The following is an 18,266-nucleotide window of genomic DNA, read 5'->3' as shown; positions in this document are numbered from 1 at the left end:
ATCATATTTAATAGTATGTCATCGTTCCTTATGCGCAGAATTGCATAAAAAAAAGTAAATACACAGATATATTAAGTAAGCATTTTTGAAAGAAACAGTTGTTTGCATGAGATTTCTTTTCTTTTTTTCATAATAAAGACATTGATTTTGCTTTATATAAGTTTATTTTAACCATTTTAAGTCTTAAAGTTATACTGTTTCTATGTTTGTGTTATAGAATATATATGAAAGAGATAAAAGCTCTTAGAGTGTGTAAAAATGCACACTAATAGTTATATATATATATATATATATATATATATATATATATATATATATATATATATATATATATATATATATATATATATATATATATATATATATATATATATATATATATATTAGGGTGGCCATTAAAACAACTTTTTTTTAAAATGTCTGCTCTCACCCTCTAAATGTGTTCTATATGATAAAATAATACTAGAATTAAAAATTTTTTTTAGGGGTAGCTCAAGACCCTTAAACACCAGATGGGTCTCTATAATTATCAGAAAAATAGTTCTTCAAAAGTATATCATGTTGGGTCTCAAAAGTAGCAAAATTATATAAAAATTTTAAAAATAGTCATTATTTTATAAAAAAAAATTATAAAATATTTTGTAAAAATGCATATTTTTAATTTTTAGTTTAAAAATGTCATTTTCTTGGCAGTGAAATCTAAAATAATAAATCAGCTATAGAAGATATATATATATATATATATATATATATATATATATATATATATATATATATAAACTATATATATATATATATATATATATATATATATATATATCAACTATATATATATATATATATATATATATATATATATATATATATATATATATATATCAAATATATATATATATATATATATATATATATATATATATATATATATATATATATATATATATATATATATATATATATATATATATATATATATCAACTATATATATATATATATATCAACTATATATATATATATATATATATATATATATATATATATATATATAAACTATATATATAAACTATATATATCAACTATATGTATATATATATATATATATATATATATATATATCAACTCTCGGAGTTAGGAAAAATCTCTGCTGCTACATCGACTGAGTTAGGCTGTTTGTCAGTCGATGTATGTACTGAAGCCTCCGGCAGCAGGCTATTTTAGTGTGACGCCAGAGTGCTCATCTAAACTAGCAATTTAAGTTATATATGTTAGCATTTTGCATTCTTCCCGTAGTCATTTTTATTCCTCAGTATTAAATACTATTTAGAGCTTTACACTCAACATACAAATTTGTTTTTGTTTTTTTTTCTTTGATTGCGAATATATTATATAACACAAACAAATAAACAGTATAGATTTTAGACTTTAAAATTAACTTATATAAAGCTAAATCTGTGTCTTTTTTATGAAAAAATAATAAAAATCTTAAGTAAACAACTGTTTCTTTCAAGGTTACTATCTTAATTTATATGTATATTTGCTTGTTCTCATGAGATTCTGCGCATAAAGAACCATGACGTATGATTAAATATGCGCACACAAATTTGGTAGAACTGCAAAGACATATTTTAATAATAAAAATAATATTTGGTTAGAATTTTTTTAAAAAGATATCAATGTGTTAATGGAAAGAGGGAGATCATAGTTTCTGTGTTTTCTATAACTGATTATTTCAAAAATCTTTTCTATGTTTTTTCTTATTATGAGTGTGTTACCATAGATACCAAGTGATTAGCACCCCATCGGATATTTTTATGGTGATGGAATTTGTTTGTGGTGGAGAGTTGTTTGATTATATACTTAAACATGGAAAGGTATATATACATACTATAAATAGAATGCTACAAATAATATTTTAAATGTATGTACATTTTTTATCAGATTTTCAAAATGTTTGATGTTTATTAAAAGTTAGAAAAATAAAATTGATTTGTTTAAGGAGTTGATGTAAAAAAAAAATTTAGTTTTTAAATATACTCACATTTATGCTCTTATAAATTTAAAAAATTTTTTTTTTACTATTATTTGTTTTATTATAGCTTTCTGAACAAGAAGCAAGACGTTTTTTTCAACAAATTATATCTGGTGTTGATTATTGTCATCGTCACATGATAGTACATAGGTGCTTTTTTTTAATTTTATTACTTTATTTACCATTTTGTTTTATTATTTTAACATTTTTTGATCATTTAATGATTAAATTTTTTATGAAAAAATGAAGGATAAAAATTATAGTGTCATCTTGTGTCAGCTGTTTTAATAATTTTGATAAAAATTATATCAAATATAATTGTTTAATTCAATTTTAATTTAATTTTTTAATTCAATTTTAATTTTGTCTCTATTGTGTCAATAATGTTAAATGTAGTTTTAATGTATGAAAAAGGTCAACTTTTATGGTATGAAAAAGTAACAGAGGATACTTTTAGGAGAGGTATTTGAGGCTGTGTTTTAGAATAAAGTTACAAGGGAGAAGTGAGAGAGGTAAAACAACAATTTAAAGAAATAAAAAAATGATTAGTATTCTTGTTGGTATTTATAATAATTTAATTTTGCATTGAGTTTTGCTTATAGTTACATGATTATTGACAATTTAATAATGCATTATCATAAAGTTTATGCTGAAAGTTTCAGTTTTTATTAATTATGTAGTCTTTAAATAAGATAACCTATATAATGTTAATATCTAGCTCTTCCAATGTCCTAATTTATTTTTACAAGATTTTTATTAGAAAAATAGTTCCTTTTTAACAGCAGAGTTAGGTAGTTATTGGATTGTGCAAATTCTGGGAACATAAATAATTTTTTTGCTAATGTCAATTATATTTGCGTGTGTGTTTGTGTGTGTGTGTGTGTGTGTATCTATATATATAAATGTATGTGCATGTATTTATGTATGTATATGTGTGTGCATGTATGTGTTTATAGTTTATTTTTTAAGGTTTTTTTTTTTTTCATGTATTGTATCTCTTTTATAACTCCGTTACAACTAGGGCTTCTCATTTCCTGTAAAAATCTTATTCCCGGGATACAACTAGGGCTTCTCATTTCCTGTAAAAATCTTATTCCCGGGATTCCGGGACAAAAATGATTAATTTCCCAGGATCCCGGAAAATCTCGGGATTAGGTAACAAACAAGAATTTATCCAATTAGGTGGTGGAAATGCGTAAATTCGAACAAATACAAAAAAAAAAAGCACCTTTTGATACTATTACTTTTAACAAGAAAATAAATACAAAATAATTCTTAGAAACTAAGACAAAACAAAACAAACATAAACTTCAATAACATATTTTATATATAATAATTTTTTAAAAATTATCAATAGTGTTATTATTTGTATGCTTTTTTGTTGCATCAAAAATATCCGTTTTTTTGTAATATTTTTAACGTCATATAATACATCATCTGGACTCTCAATTCGACTAATGTTTAAATGCATCCAATTTCTGATAAAGTGTTAATTCAGATGTTGTCTTCAAATTTAGTTTGGTCAAAAACGACGTTTCAGTCCCATCTTTACTGCATTCTAATTCTTCAATCTCAGCGGAATTTCCACTACCATCAATATCCTAAACAAATAACTTAGAAAGTAATTTTTAGCCGTAGCTTGTTAGGAATAATTTGGAAGACAATAATAATATAGAATCTATGTCTGATTCGTGTTTATAATTTGATGGAATATTAAAATATTTAAGCAAGCCAACTCAATTTTTATTCCGCCTTTCAACAATTCTCTGTTGCACATACTGCAACATTTTAACTGAAAAACAATCTTTATTTTTGCGCAAAACATCTAATGTAAACACTAATACACCCTCTGCATCAAGTAATGATGCGTTGCGTCAGCCAAGTCTTTTAATTCCCAATTTAATTGGTTGTAACGCCATTACTACAGTCTGCACCACTAAATATTCATGCTCCGAAATATTGTTAATATTGTTGTGTTCAAAATCTATCAATGTTTTTAATATATGTTTTTAATATACATGTTTTTAATGCAATAAATCGTTCCAACATTGCAAGAAGACTATTCCACCTTGTCTTTACATCCACTATTAACTTAAGTTCTCTATTGTATGTAATTTTTATGTATTTTTGTAAAATTTCATTTTTAAGTGGTGATTTACGAAACATTCGTATAATCCTCTGGACCTTTTGAATTATTTGAGCAATACTTATGTGGCCAAATAATTGTCAGTGATCTCAATGTCTCATAAATTTAATACATCATTGTTTTGGGTTGACTGTAAATCCACTGAAGTTGTAAAATCGATTTCTTCAGACTTGTCATTTCATTATTATTTTCATCAGAATTCTGACTGTCTGATGCATTACACTCACTGCCCAATGAATTTGAAATCACTGATTTTTTGCAGAGAACATCACAAACTGCTAAATGTAGCCTGTGCGCATAACAAAGTTGATGTTCCATCTCCAATATTTTTTCATAACTGATGCACCATCAGTTACACTAGAAAATATATGCTCCTTTGATAAATTAAATTCAGATAATTTATTTCCAGCCATATCAATAATTTTTTCAGCTGGAAGCGACCCAATTATTCGAATCATGCCCAAGTTCCAAAGCCTAGGATAATGAATGCACATTTAAATTCAAATAGCGACGATTTTTTTAAAATGTGTATTCATCCATCGAAATAGAGAATCTTGAGCCACCTTGAATTTGCATAGTCATTTCCTTAACCACTCCTTGTTTTGCTAGATGGTATTGACTTTTTACTAAATTTATTACATGTGAAGGGTTTTTTGGCAATAACATTCCTTTATCAGATAAAGATTTTCTTATAATTTCAGATTTTGCAATAGCATTAATAGAAAAGCCATCTACAGCCGCCAATTTTGAAACAATTTCTTCTATAGATTCTTTTTTTATAAATGGCGTAATTTTAGGTTGAGCATTTCTAACTTCAAAATTTGTGTCATTGTTTGGCCTTTTTTTCGTTACTTCAATTTCGACTTCCTTGTGAAGATTTTTTAAATGACAAAGAAGACCTGTTTTAAATGACGAAGAAGACTTGTTGAAAACCCTTTACACATTATTGTTGTTTTACATATATTACAAGTGGCAGATTCTGTGTTTTTCTTTTGTAAAATTTTGCCATGCCTTAGATCCACTTGATATGATGCAGTATATTTATTATCTGATTAATTAAATAGATTAAAATATACTAAATAAATATAAAACTATATTACCTACAATTAAATCCCGAAAAATTGTGCTGATAGTAAATTTACATAAATTATTTTAAATTAGTTGTAATTACTAAACATATATTTTAAACTTCACTAATTTGGTTTTTCACTTATTTCACTTTTTACATACTAACTACTTTCTTAACGTAATTAATTACTTTACTTACCAACTACCAACTTTTATGTGTAACTAATTACTTTTTTTGCACGTGCAAGTACTTGTAACTTATCCCTGGTTATTTTATATTTAACATATCAGGGACTCCCCTTTATTCATTGTAATTTCTTGCAATTGTGATTATTTATTAGATTAGTCATCAATTTTTTGCAGCTTTGGTTTGTGTCTAAGATAGATAAAATATTATTATTGAATTTGATTTATAAATTGATTGGTTTGTTAATTTAAGCTTTATATGCTGTAAGTTACAAAAAAATTAAATAAGTAAATCAAATCTATTTATAAATCAAATTCAATAATAATATTTTATCTATCTTAGGCACAAACCAAAACTGCAAAATATTGGTGATTTAATTGCCTTCTACAATATATCTTACTAATTTTTATAGAAGTTCATTACAAAAGGGAAAAGGAAGTAATTAGTACTCAAATTTTGAGTAATAATATTTTTAATATCTTTACAAATGTTTAAAATATGTTTTAAAAAATTACCGGGATTCCCAGTAAATTTCATTGAAATCCCGGGATAACGGTAATTAATAACGATAATCCCGGTAATTAATAAAGAAATGTAAAAATATAAAAAAACTAACTTGTATATTATACAATAGTATATAATAATATAAAAATGTTTTTATTTATTTATATTGTATGTATAAATAAAATATAAGTTTAGTTCAATGGAAATACTATGTATATCCATTAAACATGTATATCCATTAAGCATTACATGTCTTTTGCAATGTTGTATGTCTGTATGTTTTATTTATGTTATAATTTTTTTATTTTTCTAGAGATTTGAAACCTGAAAATCTTTTGCTTGATTCGCATAATAACGTCAAGATTGCTGATTTTGGTAAATTTTATATTTTCCTATTTTAAAATTATATGTTGTGCATTTTCTTTGCATTTTTATTTTAGATTAAACGAGCTGTTTTTTTTTTATAATTAATTGCTAAATAATGTTAAAATTAAATTAACGTTAAAATTAAATGCTAAATTATAAGTTAATGCTAATTAAATGTTAAATTAATGCTAAAATAAATAATTAAATGCTAAAAGATGTTTTATATAATAAGATAAAATTTACTTAAATTTATTTTTTATAAGTTATTTTTAGGGATTGCACTTTTAGCTATATAATGGCCCTTCTAGTTAGTAAAAAAGAATTCAACCATAGCATTATATAAATGATAATAATTTTTTATAAAAAATGGTGTTTTTTGATAAAAAAAAGAAAGTGATAAAAAAAGTCAACCATAATAATAAAAAGAACCTATGCAACATCTATTACTTTTCCTTAAAAAAAATATTTTAGAACATAATAGCAATCGATAGCAGCAGATCTGTGACTGCCTATGATATTCATATTTAAATTATGCTTTTCAAATCATTTTTTTTTTACAAGATAAAATTGTTTTGACAGGATTGTCAAACATGATGCGAGATGGTGAATTTTTAAAGACATCCTGTGGATCACCTAATTATGCAGCTCCTGAAGTTATAAAAGGAGAGTTAGTTGTTAAGTTACTTATTTAGCTTTATTTCACTAATTCAACTTTATTTAACTTTACATATTTCAATGTTGTTGAAAAGATAGTGTAAAAAGTTGATTCTGAATTATTTAAAATGCACTTTTGTTTCTTTAGTTTGTATGCAGGTCCAGAAGTTGACATTTGGAGTTGTGGTGTAATATTGTATGCATTATTATGTGGTACAGTAAGTTTTTTCTTATAAATCTGAAAAATAATCCTTAAACTTAACTCTCCTTATTCTTATATAGAAATATTCACAGATTCAAATTTTCTAAAATTTATATATTTGTGTATATATATATATATATATATATATATATATTTGTGTATATATATATATATATTTGTGTGTATATATATATATATATATATATATATATATATATATATATATATATATATATATATATATATATATATATATATATATATATATTTATTGTACATATATTATATATTTTTTATGTAATGTTAACACATTAAACATACATCAAGTTTTAGAGTTTTACTTTTACTTGAAAACTGTGTTGCACCAACATCTCCTTAAGTTTTAATTTATAGAATTTATTTTGTAAAGTTTTTTGTTTATTAAATAGTGTTCACAATCAATACACCTTCGTGGCTGAAGTGGTTATTATTTTCTTTGAACCATTTGAATCTTTTTTTTAAAAAAAAAAGCTATATAGATAATCACAATTTATCCAACACTATGTTTCTATTTCCCTTCGTTGCAATACTTTGTTGCTATACTGATTTCAGCTAGAATGTAGGAGTGGCAGTCATTCTATATGCAAAAACTAACAATTAATCCAAGTAATGTGTGCGAGTTATATTTATATTTTCTATTCATTACCATCTATTAATTTCTATATATTATTTTATATTTAGATGTTATATTTATATTTTCTTTAGATTTATTTTTTGCATAATTATCAGGAGATGACTTAGAATTATGATTATAATCTTAAATTTATTGAGTAATAATCGTATAATCAAAAAGACTCTTTCAAGTTGTTATTATAATCGATATTCAAATAATTATGATGTTATGATATCTGTTATTCTAACATACATGAATATTGTCATACATTGTTTCTGTCAAACATATAAACACTAATTACATGCATTCATAAGATAAACAAAGTTTTATTTTTGATCTATAGGACTTTGAGTTATTGAGCTAACTTCTATCAGAATAAAATGCCATTAGAATTAAATTCAGTTTTTTCACAAGAAAAATTATTTTAGTTTCAAGACAAGTTTTCAAGTAAAATAACTTACTAATGAACAAAGAAAAAATTTTGTTAATATGTTTATTAAAATATGGTACTGATTAATTAATAATTGGCAACAACTTATGAACATTAGATAATATTCATAAAAAACACTTAATTATTAAACAATTTATTTATTACATATAATTCTATAATTTTAAACTAGTTTTCCTGTATACCAGGTAATGTAAATTTGTGTTTAAATGTTTCATTATTTTTGAATTGTGTTTTTTTTGTTTGTTTCAGTTACCATTCGATGATGAACATATCCCCACATTATTTAAAAAAATAAGATGTAAGACGCTTACATTTTTATCTGTATTTTTAATTTTTTTTTGTTATAAGATATTTTTTTCAAATAACTTTTTATTAAATAGTTGCTAAAGCAACTACATTTTTATAAATTTTACATATAAATAACTTACTCTAGTGACAAGTCACTCAGGCTATGCCAGGAAGGCATATTCATGCTATAATATGACCATGCAAATACTGTTTTATTTTGAAAGCTTGACCACCACTGTTAAAATGTTTTGAAAATTTGTATACATTTTAAAAATGCGCTAAAAAGTTATATAAACTTAACTATAAAGAAACTTAAAAAAAATATTATCCTAGAGAAATCGAATGAATCTTCATAAAAAAAACTTGATTGAAAAAATGATTTGTTACTTTATTTAAATGTGTTTCAATAATATAAAAACATAAGTAAAGATCAAAGTTATTTAATTCAAACGGCTTTCAAAAAGGTTTTTTTTTTCTTCTCAACAAAATTTTTTTCCTTATCGAGTCTATTAGTTCTAATGCTTCTTATATAAAGTTTATTAAAGAGACATTCGTTGTTTAAAGTCGTCGCTTATAAAAATTTTTTAAAAAATGTCGTAGTCCAAGTCCTATCATTGGCACATTTTTTTTTTTTTGTCTTTTTTAATTTTTCTAAAATAAAAAATAAAACATTTATAGAAGTTTTATAGATACTATATAGATATTATATACATAACATATATAAAAATATTATACACTGTAACAAATGAATGGAAAACTTAAAACTTTTACAAAGCCTTCTGTTTATTAATTAGTTTAAAATTGCAGTGTTTTTGAAGTGCATTACCGTAGTTCTAATCCTACCATTGGCACCTTTTTTTTTTTTTTTTTTAATATTTTTTGATTTTTTGTAAAACAAAGTAAAGCATTTTCGAAGTTCTATAGGTATTATATATATAACATATATAAAGATATTATATATTATAAAAAACAAAAAGAAGAGATTTTTTAAAAAGTTTAAAATTTCTAAATACGTCAAAACACTGGGACTTGTTGCGCGTTATAGAGATACTTATGTTATTAATGTGCTCATATTGTCTCATCCAAGTGGAAAATTAGAAACTTCAATTTTAGATTTACCCCTCTCTTGATAATTTCTGATTGCTAAAATTATGTCATCTACTTAGTTCTACCATTTCTATAGCATTTTTTTTTTTTTTCTTATTTCAATTTACCTCCTCAAGGCCATGAAGGCCACTACAGTTGAGGAGGCTACTTTTAGTTGTGGTTTCAACACTCTCAACCCTATAACTCCAAAACACGAACCTTGAGTATCAAGGCTGCTATGCTGAGAAACAAGTTTACACTTACAGATGTTTCGTACAAACATCTGTAAGTGTAAACGTCATTAGATTTGTTGAGCAAATATGTATATTTGCTCAACAAATTGGTATAAGGAACAATCGTATATAATATATGTATAATATAAGAAAACTTTAAAATTTTGTTTTAATAGTTCGAAGTCTTTTTTGCTATAGATATATAGGTAAGATTGAAAAAGTTTCAAAATTTATAATGTTAAGGAGAGCTCTTGAACTGCCTGAAATGACATTGATGACAGGGCACTAAACCACTGAGTTATTGATAGTAAGTGCTTAGGAGTAAAACAAACTTAATGATAAATCTTATAAACTCTGCATATGCGGAGCATGTTAATTTTTTTTGTTCTTAAAGTATTTTTTCAGAATGAATTGTTTTACTAAAAAATATTAAACTAAATAAGGTATAGGTCTGAAAAGAAATGATTTGTTTAGAAAAGGTAAGTATAGAAATGGTCGGTTTGGTGAAGACCCGTATTTTGCGGGTTTGGAAAGCTAGGATATATATTAAAAGAAATAGTATAGAAAACCTCAGTGTGGACTTACAATGACCCATATTTTTACAGGTCTGATCAGCTAGTATACAATAAATTTCAATTATATTTTATGCATATTAAGTTTACTTTCTTCTTAGAGCTAAATAATTAGATTGATAGAATATAGTTTTCAAGGTTTGTCAGCAAAGGCAAAGGCAACTATGATGTTACAAAATCTTTTAATGTTTTTTGCAACATCCTTATATTTACATTATTTTATATTTAAATGTTACATTTATATTTTTCTTCAGATCTATTTTATGCATAATTATCAGGAGATGACTTAAATATGAACTTATTCTAAAGTTTCTCTTAATATGTTATATAAAACAATAAAATTCCAATTAAAAAAAAGTTTATATGAATGTAAAAGATGGGCAAATGCTATAACTCAAGATAATATTCAAGATGGTTAAAATACTTTTATTTTTGAAGATTGGCTTCACCACCAAATTGTAAATTATTGCAATCTTTATGAAAATGAGACATTTGGCAAATTTTTTTTTTTGATTATTATTAAAACCTATTTTACAATCATATGAATATTATTTACTATATTAGTCATCTCCATGCACTATCTGAACTTATTTACCAATTATTGATTATCTCCATACACTATCTGAACTTATTTACCAATTGATCACAAGAAAAGTAATATTATTGAACAGATATTAAGAATAAACTACTAAGTGTTTATTGGTGGAAAATTTTTTTTTCCTAATATGATTGTAAGGGTATTTGATTATCAAGAATCTTTTACTCTTGATTGCTATGAACTACCAAGTATATAACTGATGACAAAATCAAGTGTTAGAGATGATAATTTTTTAAAGTTCTATTTTAACAAATATTTCATTTTTCACAAGCATAAAAAAGATAATCATGGTTTGGGGTAATATTTTTTATAAATCTTCCCAAATGAATTAGCAAAATAATTATGGGTGTAAGACTTGTTCTTAGTGGAAAAACTTTTGTTTTTATTTATTTTCAATTTTTATCAAATTAATTAAATTGATATTATTAAAAGACTTTATGAAGATATATGTATTAGAGAAAAAAATCTTGCTGTTTTTCATCAAATAATGAATAATAAAACTTTCTTGTTTGATATAGTTAAAACTTGACTAATATGTTAAAATAAAATAAAAATAGTTCCTAAGAATAAGATCAAAAAATTAAAAATTAACTATATTTCTTTTGTTTTTTCTCATATGTGTTGTGGAATCGTTGAACTAAAAAAAACATTTACTAATCGCAAGTCATAAGTATGTGTCAAATATTGCAAAAAGTTTACATTAAAAAAACAAAACCTGGTTTGAATATTGGTATCATCGTTGATCATTTAGAAGTTTCATCAGCTCATTTGTGTGACAATAATGTTATTCCCTAGATGGAATGCAATCTGATGGATGCATTTTTATTAATTTTATTTAGGTGCTCCAAAAAGTCCTTACGGTCTTGTCACACAGCACTGCGGATGTGCATTTAATTGGAAGTTAACGTCTTCTTCCTAGCTGATGTCGCAAAACTTGCCCAGTAGTGGGGTTTAAACCACGGATCGTTTGTTTCAGAGGCAAGTGTGCTACCACTGCGCCACAGCTGCTATTTAGTAACAATATCTAACTTTCCCTTTACTCTTAATTTGCGTGATAGCTTTTAAAATTTAGTAGTGAGTGTGGGTGTTGGGTCTTAATAATTTTGCTATTTTTTATTTGTTCTTCTAATTTACCTTTTACTTCATTTTTGTATAATAAAGAAAAACTTGTTCCTTTATCAAACAGACATATACTAATTGTGTGAGTTTTTTTAAGTTTTGTAAAGAAGAACATTGTTATTTTTTTAAACTATCTTCTAATTTCAATTTTAATAAAATTGTCAGAATTTTAGAACTATTTTGATGTCTTTGCCTGTGTTGCCTATTAAGTTCAAAAGTAAAGGTGTTGATATTATTCGTGTCCATATAAAATATGAAAAACTCTTGAATTTGCACAAAAAAATGCAATATGTTTTCTTTATGCATTTCTTGTTTTGTAAATTTTGGTAAATTACAAATCTAATTATTTCAATCAAGTGTAATATCAAATTTTGACTCATAATATAACCTTTTAAAATAAATAAACAAAAGAACTGTATAAAAAACAGTTTATTTTCTACTTAATATAGAATCTTGTACCTCTTAAAAAATGTTCAAAAATCTTTACTATAAGTGTCTGTCAAAGATGTTGTATTCTTTATAAAGATTTTTCTTCAAGACTCAATATTTTTTTAAAAATAAGACATTAAAGATGTAAAATATGAAAAAAAAATTTATAATGGTGAGGTCTAAATAAAGTAGTTATTTAATTAATGAAGGTTTATTATTACTATACTTTCATTCTTTTTTTTTTCTTCCTGAAAACACGATATGATAAAGATAAACAAAACTAGTTTTAAACTAGTGCAAAATACATCTATATACTCTAGTAAACTCTAGTAGGCAGTATAGTCAGCATATATATATCAACCCTCGAAATTAGGGTCGATGTTTGGCAATGCTGACCTAACTGCCGACCTAGAAGCATTTAAAGTCAGCAAAAAAATGCTGACCTTGTTTCTATGTTATATGATCAAACCTTTTTTTTTTTATTTTTTCTGCCGACCTCACACAAATTAAGATCGGCAAATTATTGCCGACCTTATATATATATATATATATATATATATATATATATATATATATATATATATATATATATATATATATATATATGTACACATATACACACATATTTATTTTTCATTTTCAATTTGTACAACTTTATCTTAACTTTGCATTTTCAATTTATGTATTCTTTGAATTTTTCCTGGGTTCTGTTTATTATTATTAGTGCTTTTTTGACTTCTCCAAACTTCTTCATTTTGCTATAATTTTACTTGTCTTAAGCATGCTTTTGTTTTTGTTTTTTTTTAGCTGGAGTTTTTGTCATACCAAATTATTTATCAAGTCTTATTGCTGGATTATTGACTGACATGTTGCAAGTCGATCCTATAACAAGAATTACAATTGATAAAATCAAGTATAATATTTTGTTTGACTACTTTTTTGTGTGTCTGTTGAAAAAGTATATTTTAGTAACAAATAAAACAGTTCAGTCTACTGTTAATGGTTGTTTCTATAATATTGTACCATGGTTTTAGATGTCATTCCTGGTTCAAAATTGATCTTCCAGCTTATTTATTTCCTTCCACTGACAATCAAGGAAATCAACTAGACAAGGAAGTCATTAGTGAAATTTGTGAGGTATTTTTTAAGCTTTTTTAATATAACCATGTAGACTCTTCTTGCATAAGTTTTGTAACTTTTTCTGTTTTAGAAATTTGGTGTTAATGAAAGCGACTGTCTTATGGAGCTATCGAGTGGTGACCCGCAGAATCAACTTGTTGTTGCTTACGATCTTATTTTAGATAATCGGCGTATTAATGCAGAAGGTTTTATTATATACTACTTATATTATTTTATTATATATTCTTACTGTCACTTTCAGTATAATTTTGTTTTGTTTTTGTTTTATACTGTTTTGCAATGTGCATGATGACATTTTTGTTGCCAAATTTTTTTCAAAACACTGGCTTCAGCTTTTTTTATATTTGAAATTTTCAAAATATGAAATTAATGAAACTACTTTGACAAGACTCCATTAGTTTTTAAGTTTTTGTTGTTTTTAATATTTTATATTGTTTTGTAATTATGCTGCTATTTCTTTTTAATACGACTATTGCCACTACTACTGCTGCTACTACTACTACTACTACTACTACTACTACTACTACTACTACTACTACTACTACTACTACTACTACTACTACTACTACTACTACTACTACTACTATTACTATTACTACTCCTACTATTACTACTACTACTATAACTGCTACTACTACTATAACTACTACTACTGCTACTATAACTAGTACTACTACTACTTCTACAATTAGTACTACTACTACTACTACTACTAATACTACCACCACCACCACCATCACTACCACCACCATCGCCACCACGACTAGTATTCTATTTTCTAATTTCAATACAATAAATTGTTTAAAATTTCTATTTAGCTCGTGTTGTCCAAGGTTTTGTGAATCCTCCAAAAAGTAATGTTGAAGGAGTAAGTTTTTTATGTCTAATATTTAATTATTTCAAGGGTTTTAGGTTGAAATGACAATGTTTTATTGATTCTAATAATAAATAATCGATTTTATTTATGTATATCGATTCTAAAGCATTAAGCTAAGTTTTAAATGACAAGGTTTTCTTCAAAGTCTATTGAAAGAAATCTTTAGTACTATATATATTTAAATTGAATGAACATTTAAAAATATATATATTTGATGTATATTTCTTTTATTACACAGTATTCAAGGGAATTATTTGGTCAAAACTCAAATTTTCAATTGTTTCAAATTTTTTGATCATTGTTTTAAATGGTGTTTTATATCTAGTTATATGAAAACTTTTGGTGTTCAAAATTAATAGAATATGCTGGCAACTACTTTTGTATATAATTATAGTTCAATTATTAGTCTTTAATAAGTTAATAATATTACTGCATTTTTACCTTAAATTTTTTTACATGCACTGCTTTAAAAATGAGATGCTCTTTGAGCTTTGGCATAATGAGACAAACAAAGATTCTAAACAATAAGAAAACAGACACATTGTACTATTATAAACATTACTAAAATGTGCCTTTCTTCTATAAGACAGACATATTGTTGTAAGACAAATTGATTTTTGTAGTGTAAGACAAATGGTTTTTTGTTACTCTTGTCCCACATACATAATTATTAGGTCTGGAAAACATTTGTTGTTGACTACATTGTCTCACACTCTTGATTTTAATAAACTGTTTGATTTTAAAAAGTTTCAGTATTTTTTTAAATATGGTTTACATGTTAAATCAGTTGTCACCTTGAATGTGGTCCAGAAAAGAATCCTTGTTATCAAGAATTCTTGTTTTTTTTTTTTTGAGTAAATAAATCAAGAAGATTTGCACCTTTAAATTGTAAACTTTCAGGTATCCTACCTTGTAATGTATTTGAATATTTTTTAAAGGTAATATAGCAGGGTTTTTTTTTAAATCATTATCTTGGTTGTATATCTTCGGCTGCAAATACACAGAAATAACGCTTTTAAAGCGTTATCAAGCGTTGGCACATTTTAAACTTTCCACTATCATCCTACCTCATGATCTATATGGAAAACATCTTAATGATGTTGGCTTTTGTATAGGTAGTAATCTTGAGATAAAAAAAATTTTCTAGTTTACTTGAGAAACTTTAACTAATTTTATAGTTCTGGAAAAATTGGAAATCTTCTCTAGTACTTTGAACACCAAGGAAAGCTCTTTGCATCATGTCTGAACAAGTTCTTCAAATAAATCTTCAAAGAACAAGTTCTTCAAATAAATCTTCAAAGAACAAGTTCTTCAAATAAATCTTCAAAGAACAAGTTCTTCAAATAGTTAAGTAATAGTTAAATTTAAAATGCTGCCTATTATAAGGAAAGATGGGAAAATTTTAAACAGTTAACAATTTTTATAAACAAGACACACATTTTATTACTACTATTAATAGGCTCATTAAAACTTTCTGTTCCCAAACGCTTCATACCACAAAACTTTGGTAGTTCCCATTCTTTAATAGAAAAACCATGAAGTTAAATGGTATTATGTCACACTGGCAATGGTCTATAAAGTTTTTCATTTCAATCTTTTTTGTCCATCTGCGCATGTTCTGATCTTTTTTGAAGCAAAAACCGCTTCTAAAGGGCATTAGTCAAAGAGACTTGAATCAAATGTCAAAAAGGTCATCAAGGTTTTAAATCATTTTTTCATTCTCATGAGTTGCTAACCTATAAAGAGCAATCTTAAAACAGCTTTTAACAGGTTCTTTAGTTCATATACATCTACTTGTCATTTAGAGATGGAGGGTCTTTTTTAGTACTGACTTTAACCTCTCTGATTTAAACTGTTATAGTAAAAATACTTGTAGCTTTCGCCACTATTCATAAAGTTTTTCAAGTTTAGACATCAATTTTTTAGGTGTTTTTGTATCTTTACTTTCTCTCAAAAAATCTCCCTTACTGATAGTCTTGCAACTTCTTTGGTATTTAACTTTACTTGGCATATATTTTAAAATAAACACTTGGCTATTTGATGGTAACTATGGTACATGACTCATCGAAAACTTGTTGAGTCATGTACCAAGTAAACAAATTTTGTCTTTCTGCTTTAAATTTATTTTCTCTTTAAGTTTTGTATTAAGAAGAAGCCATTAGCAAAAAAATTAACTCTACTAACTCACATAGTAAATTTTAAATAAATAAATAACTTTACTGAACAGAAACCAAATTTGTCTATTTAGTTATAAGTCAATTGATAGAGAGTCCTAATTTAGTTATTTGCATTCTGAAAAATAAAATAATTAATAAATAGTAACCTTAGTAACAAAAAAGAACCATGAAATTAATATGATAAAAAAAGAAGAAATTAACTAACAAAAATAGTTTTCTCTGTGTGTTCAGAGAAAGCAAATTTTTCTATAAACTCAGATCTCTGATTAAAAAAATATCTTTAAAACTGTAGCTTGTAGCTAAAAGGCATATTAACACAAGTCAAAGATAATAAAAAAATGAACTATCATCGAGTTACTAGGATAAACCATTTTCAATTTATATAGAAAAACCATGAGTTTTTCCAAAATATCACAATTTGAGACCTAAATCGAGTTACCAGGATAAACCATTTTCAATATTAAAAAGAAAAAACCATAAGTTTTTCCAAAACGTCACAATTTTTCAAGGCTTTATTGCCAAGCCTCATTATTTAGCTAGGTGTCACCTGTCATTTGTGATCTTTTTTCCCTGTCATTTATAAAAAAAGTTCAAACTGGTTTCTTGTAACCACTCTAATAAATCTTTGTTTTATTACAGCAACAAAAACAAAGCATTTGAATTATTACTATATATTCGTATACTATATATTTTTTTTCTATTGAAAAATAAAAAAATTAAATTAAAAAAATTATATTTATTAATAATAATTGTATGTAAAAATAAAAGTTAAAAATAAACACACAAATAATAAGTATTTTTTTCTGAATGAAGTTTTTATGAATTCATTTACTTCCATGTTATTATTTCAAAGCAAGTCCTTAATTGATTTTATCCGTAATTACATTCTGTGTGGTTGATCAAATTAGCCGCAGAGTATGTAATTAAAGTTTTTATAATGAGTGATATATCTAAAATTATTAAAGACTAGATTTCAGAAAATATCTATGACTAAGATGGAGTGTTTAAGATTTTATTTTTAACACATTTCAGCTAGTATATATACCATGAAATTTTGAAGAAAAACCTTGTGTCATTTAAAATTCAACATAAAGTTCTTAAATTTTAATAAATTTTAAGAAATGTTTTATGTTTTATATTAAGTTCAATTTTATACCATTTTTGATTTTAAGGTTTCTGCAAACATGGGGAGACTTGGTATGATTTTATATTACATTAATTACTAGACAATCACAATACTCTTATATAAAAAAATTTTACATTATAAAGTTGCATTTTATGTGGGTTTTTTTAAAACCATTGAATTTAATTAGTAATGTTTTAATTTTTTTGTTTTTATTTTTGGTTATTGTTTTTTTATTTTGCTTTATTTTGTTATTATTATTTTTATTGTTTTTGTTATTATATGCGTACTTAAAGGAACTACTAACAACCAACACATGTTGTATTCATATCAAAGAAAATAATAATAAAAAAAAAAAAAAATG

At 24.9% G+C, this 18,266-nt stretch overlaps 1 protein-coding gene across 1 annotated transcript in view; it reads left to right on the top strand.

Annotated features, from left to right (window-relative positions):
* Positions 1-18,266, top strand: part of LOC101238049 (5'-AMP-activated protein kinase catalytic subunit alpha-2) — a 36,087-nt gene that overhangs the window by 1,281 nt on the left and 16,540 nt on the right. Inside the window, exons 3-13 of the mRNA XM_065801053.1 lie at positions 1,779-1,872; positions 2,098-2,180; positions 6,249-6,310; positions 6,881-6,968; positions 7,104-7,173; positions 8,510-8,558; positions 13,393-13,498; positions 13,620-13,722; positions 13,796-13,910; positions 14,544-14,593; positions 17,952-17,976. Coding sequence (XP_065657125.1) covers positions 1,779-1,872; positions 2,098-2,180; positions 6,249-6,310; positions 6,881-6,968; positions 7,104-7,173; positions 8,510-8,558; positions 13,393-13,498; positions 13,620-13,722; positions 13,796-13,910; positions 14,544-14,593; positions 17,952-17,976 — 845 coding nt within the window. The remainder of the gene's footprint in view (positions 1-1,778; positions 1,873-2,097; positions 2,181-6,248; positions 6,311-6,880; positions 6,969-7,103; positions 7,174-8,509; positions 8,559-13,392; positions 13,499-13,619; positions 13,723-13,795; positions 13,911-14,543; positions 14,594-17,951; positions 17,977-18,266) is intronic.

This window comes from Hydra vulgaris, chromosome 07, assembly GCF_038396675.1.
Source record: "Hydra vulgaris chromosome 07, alternate assembly HydraT2T_AEP".
NCBI classification, from domain to species: Eukaryota; Metazoa; Cnidaria; class Hydrozoa; order Anthoathecata; family Hydridae; genus Hydra; species Hydra vulgaris.
Note: the sequence above shows the minus strand (reverse complement) of the source record. Positions and strands in the feature narration are given on the sequence as shown.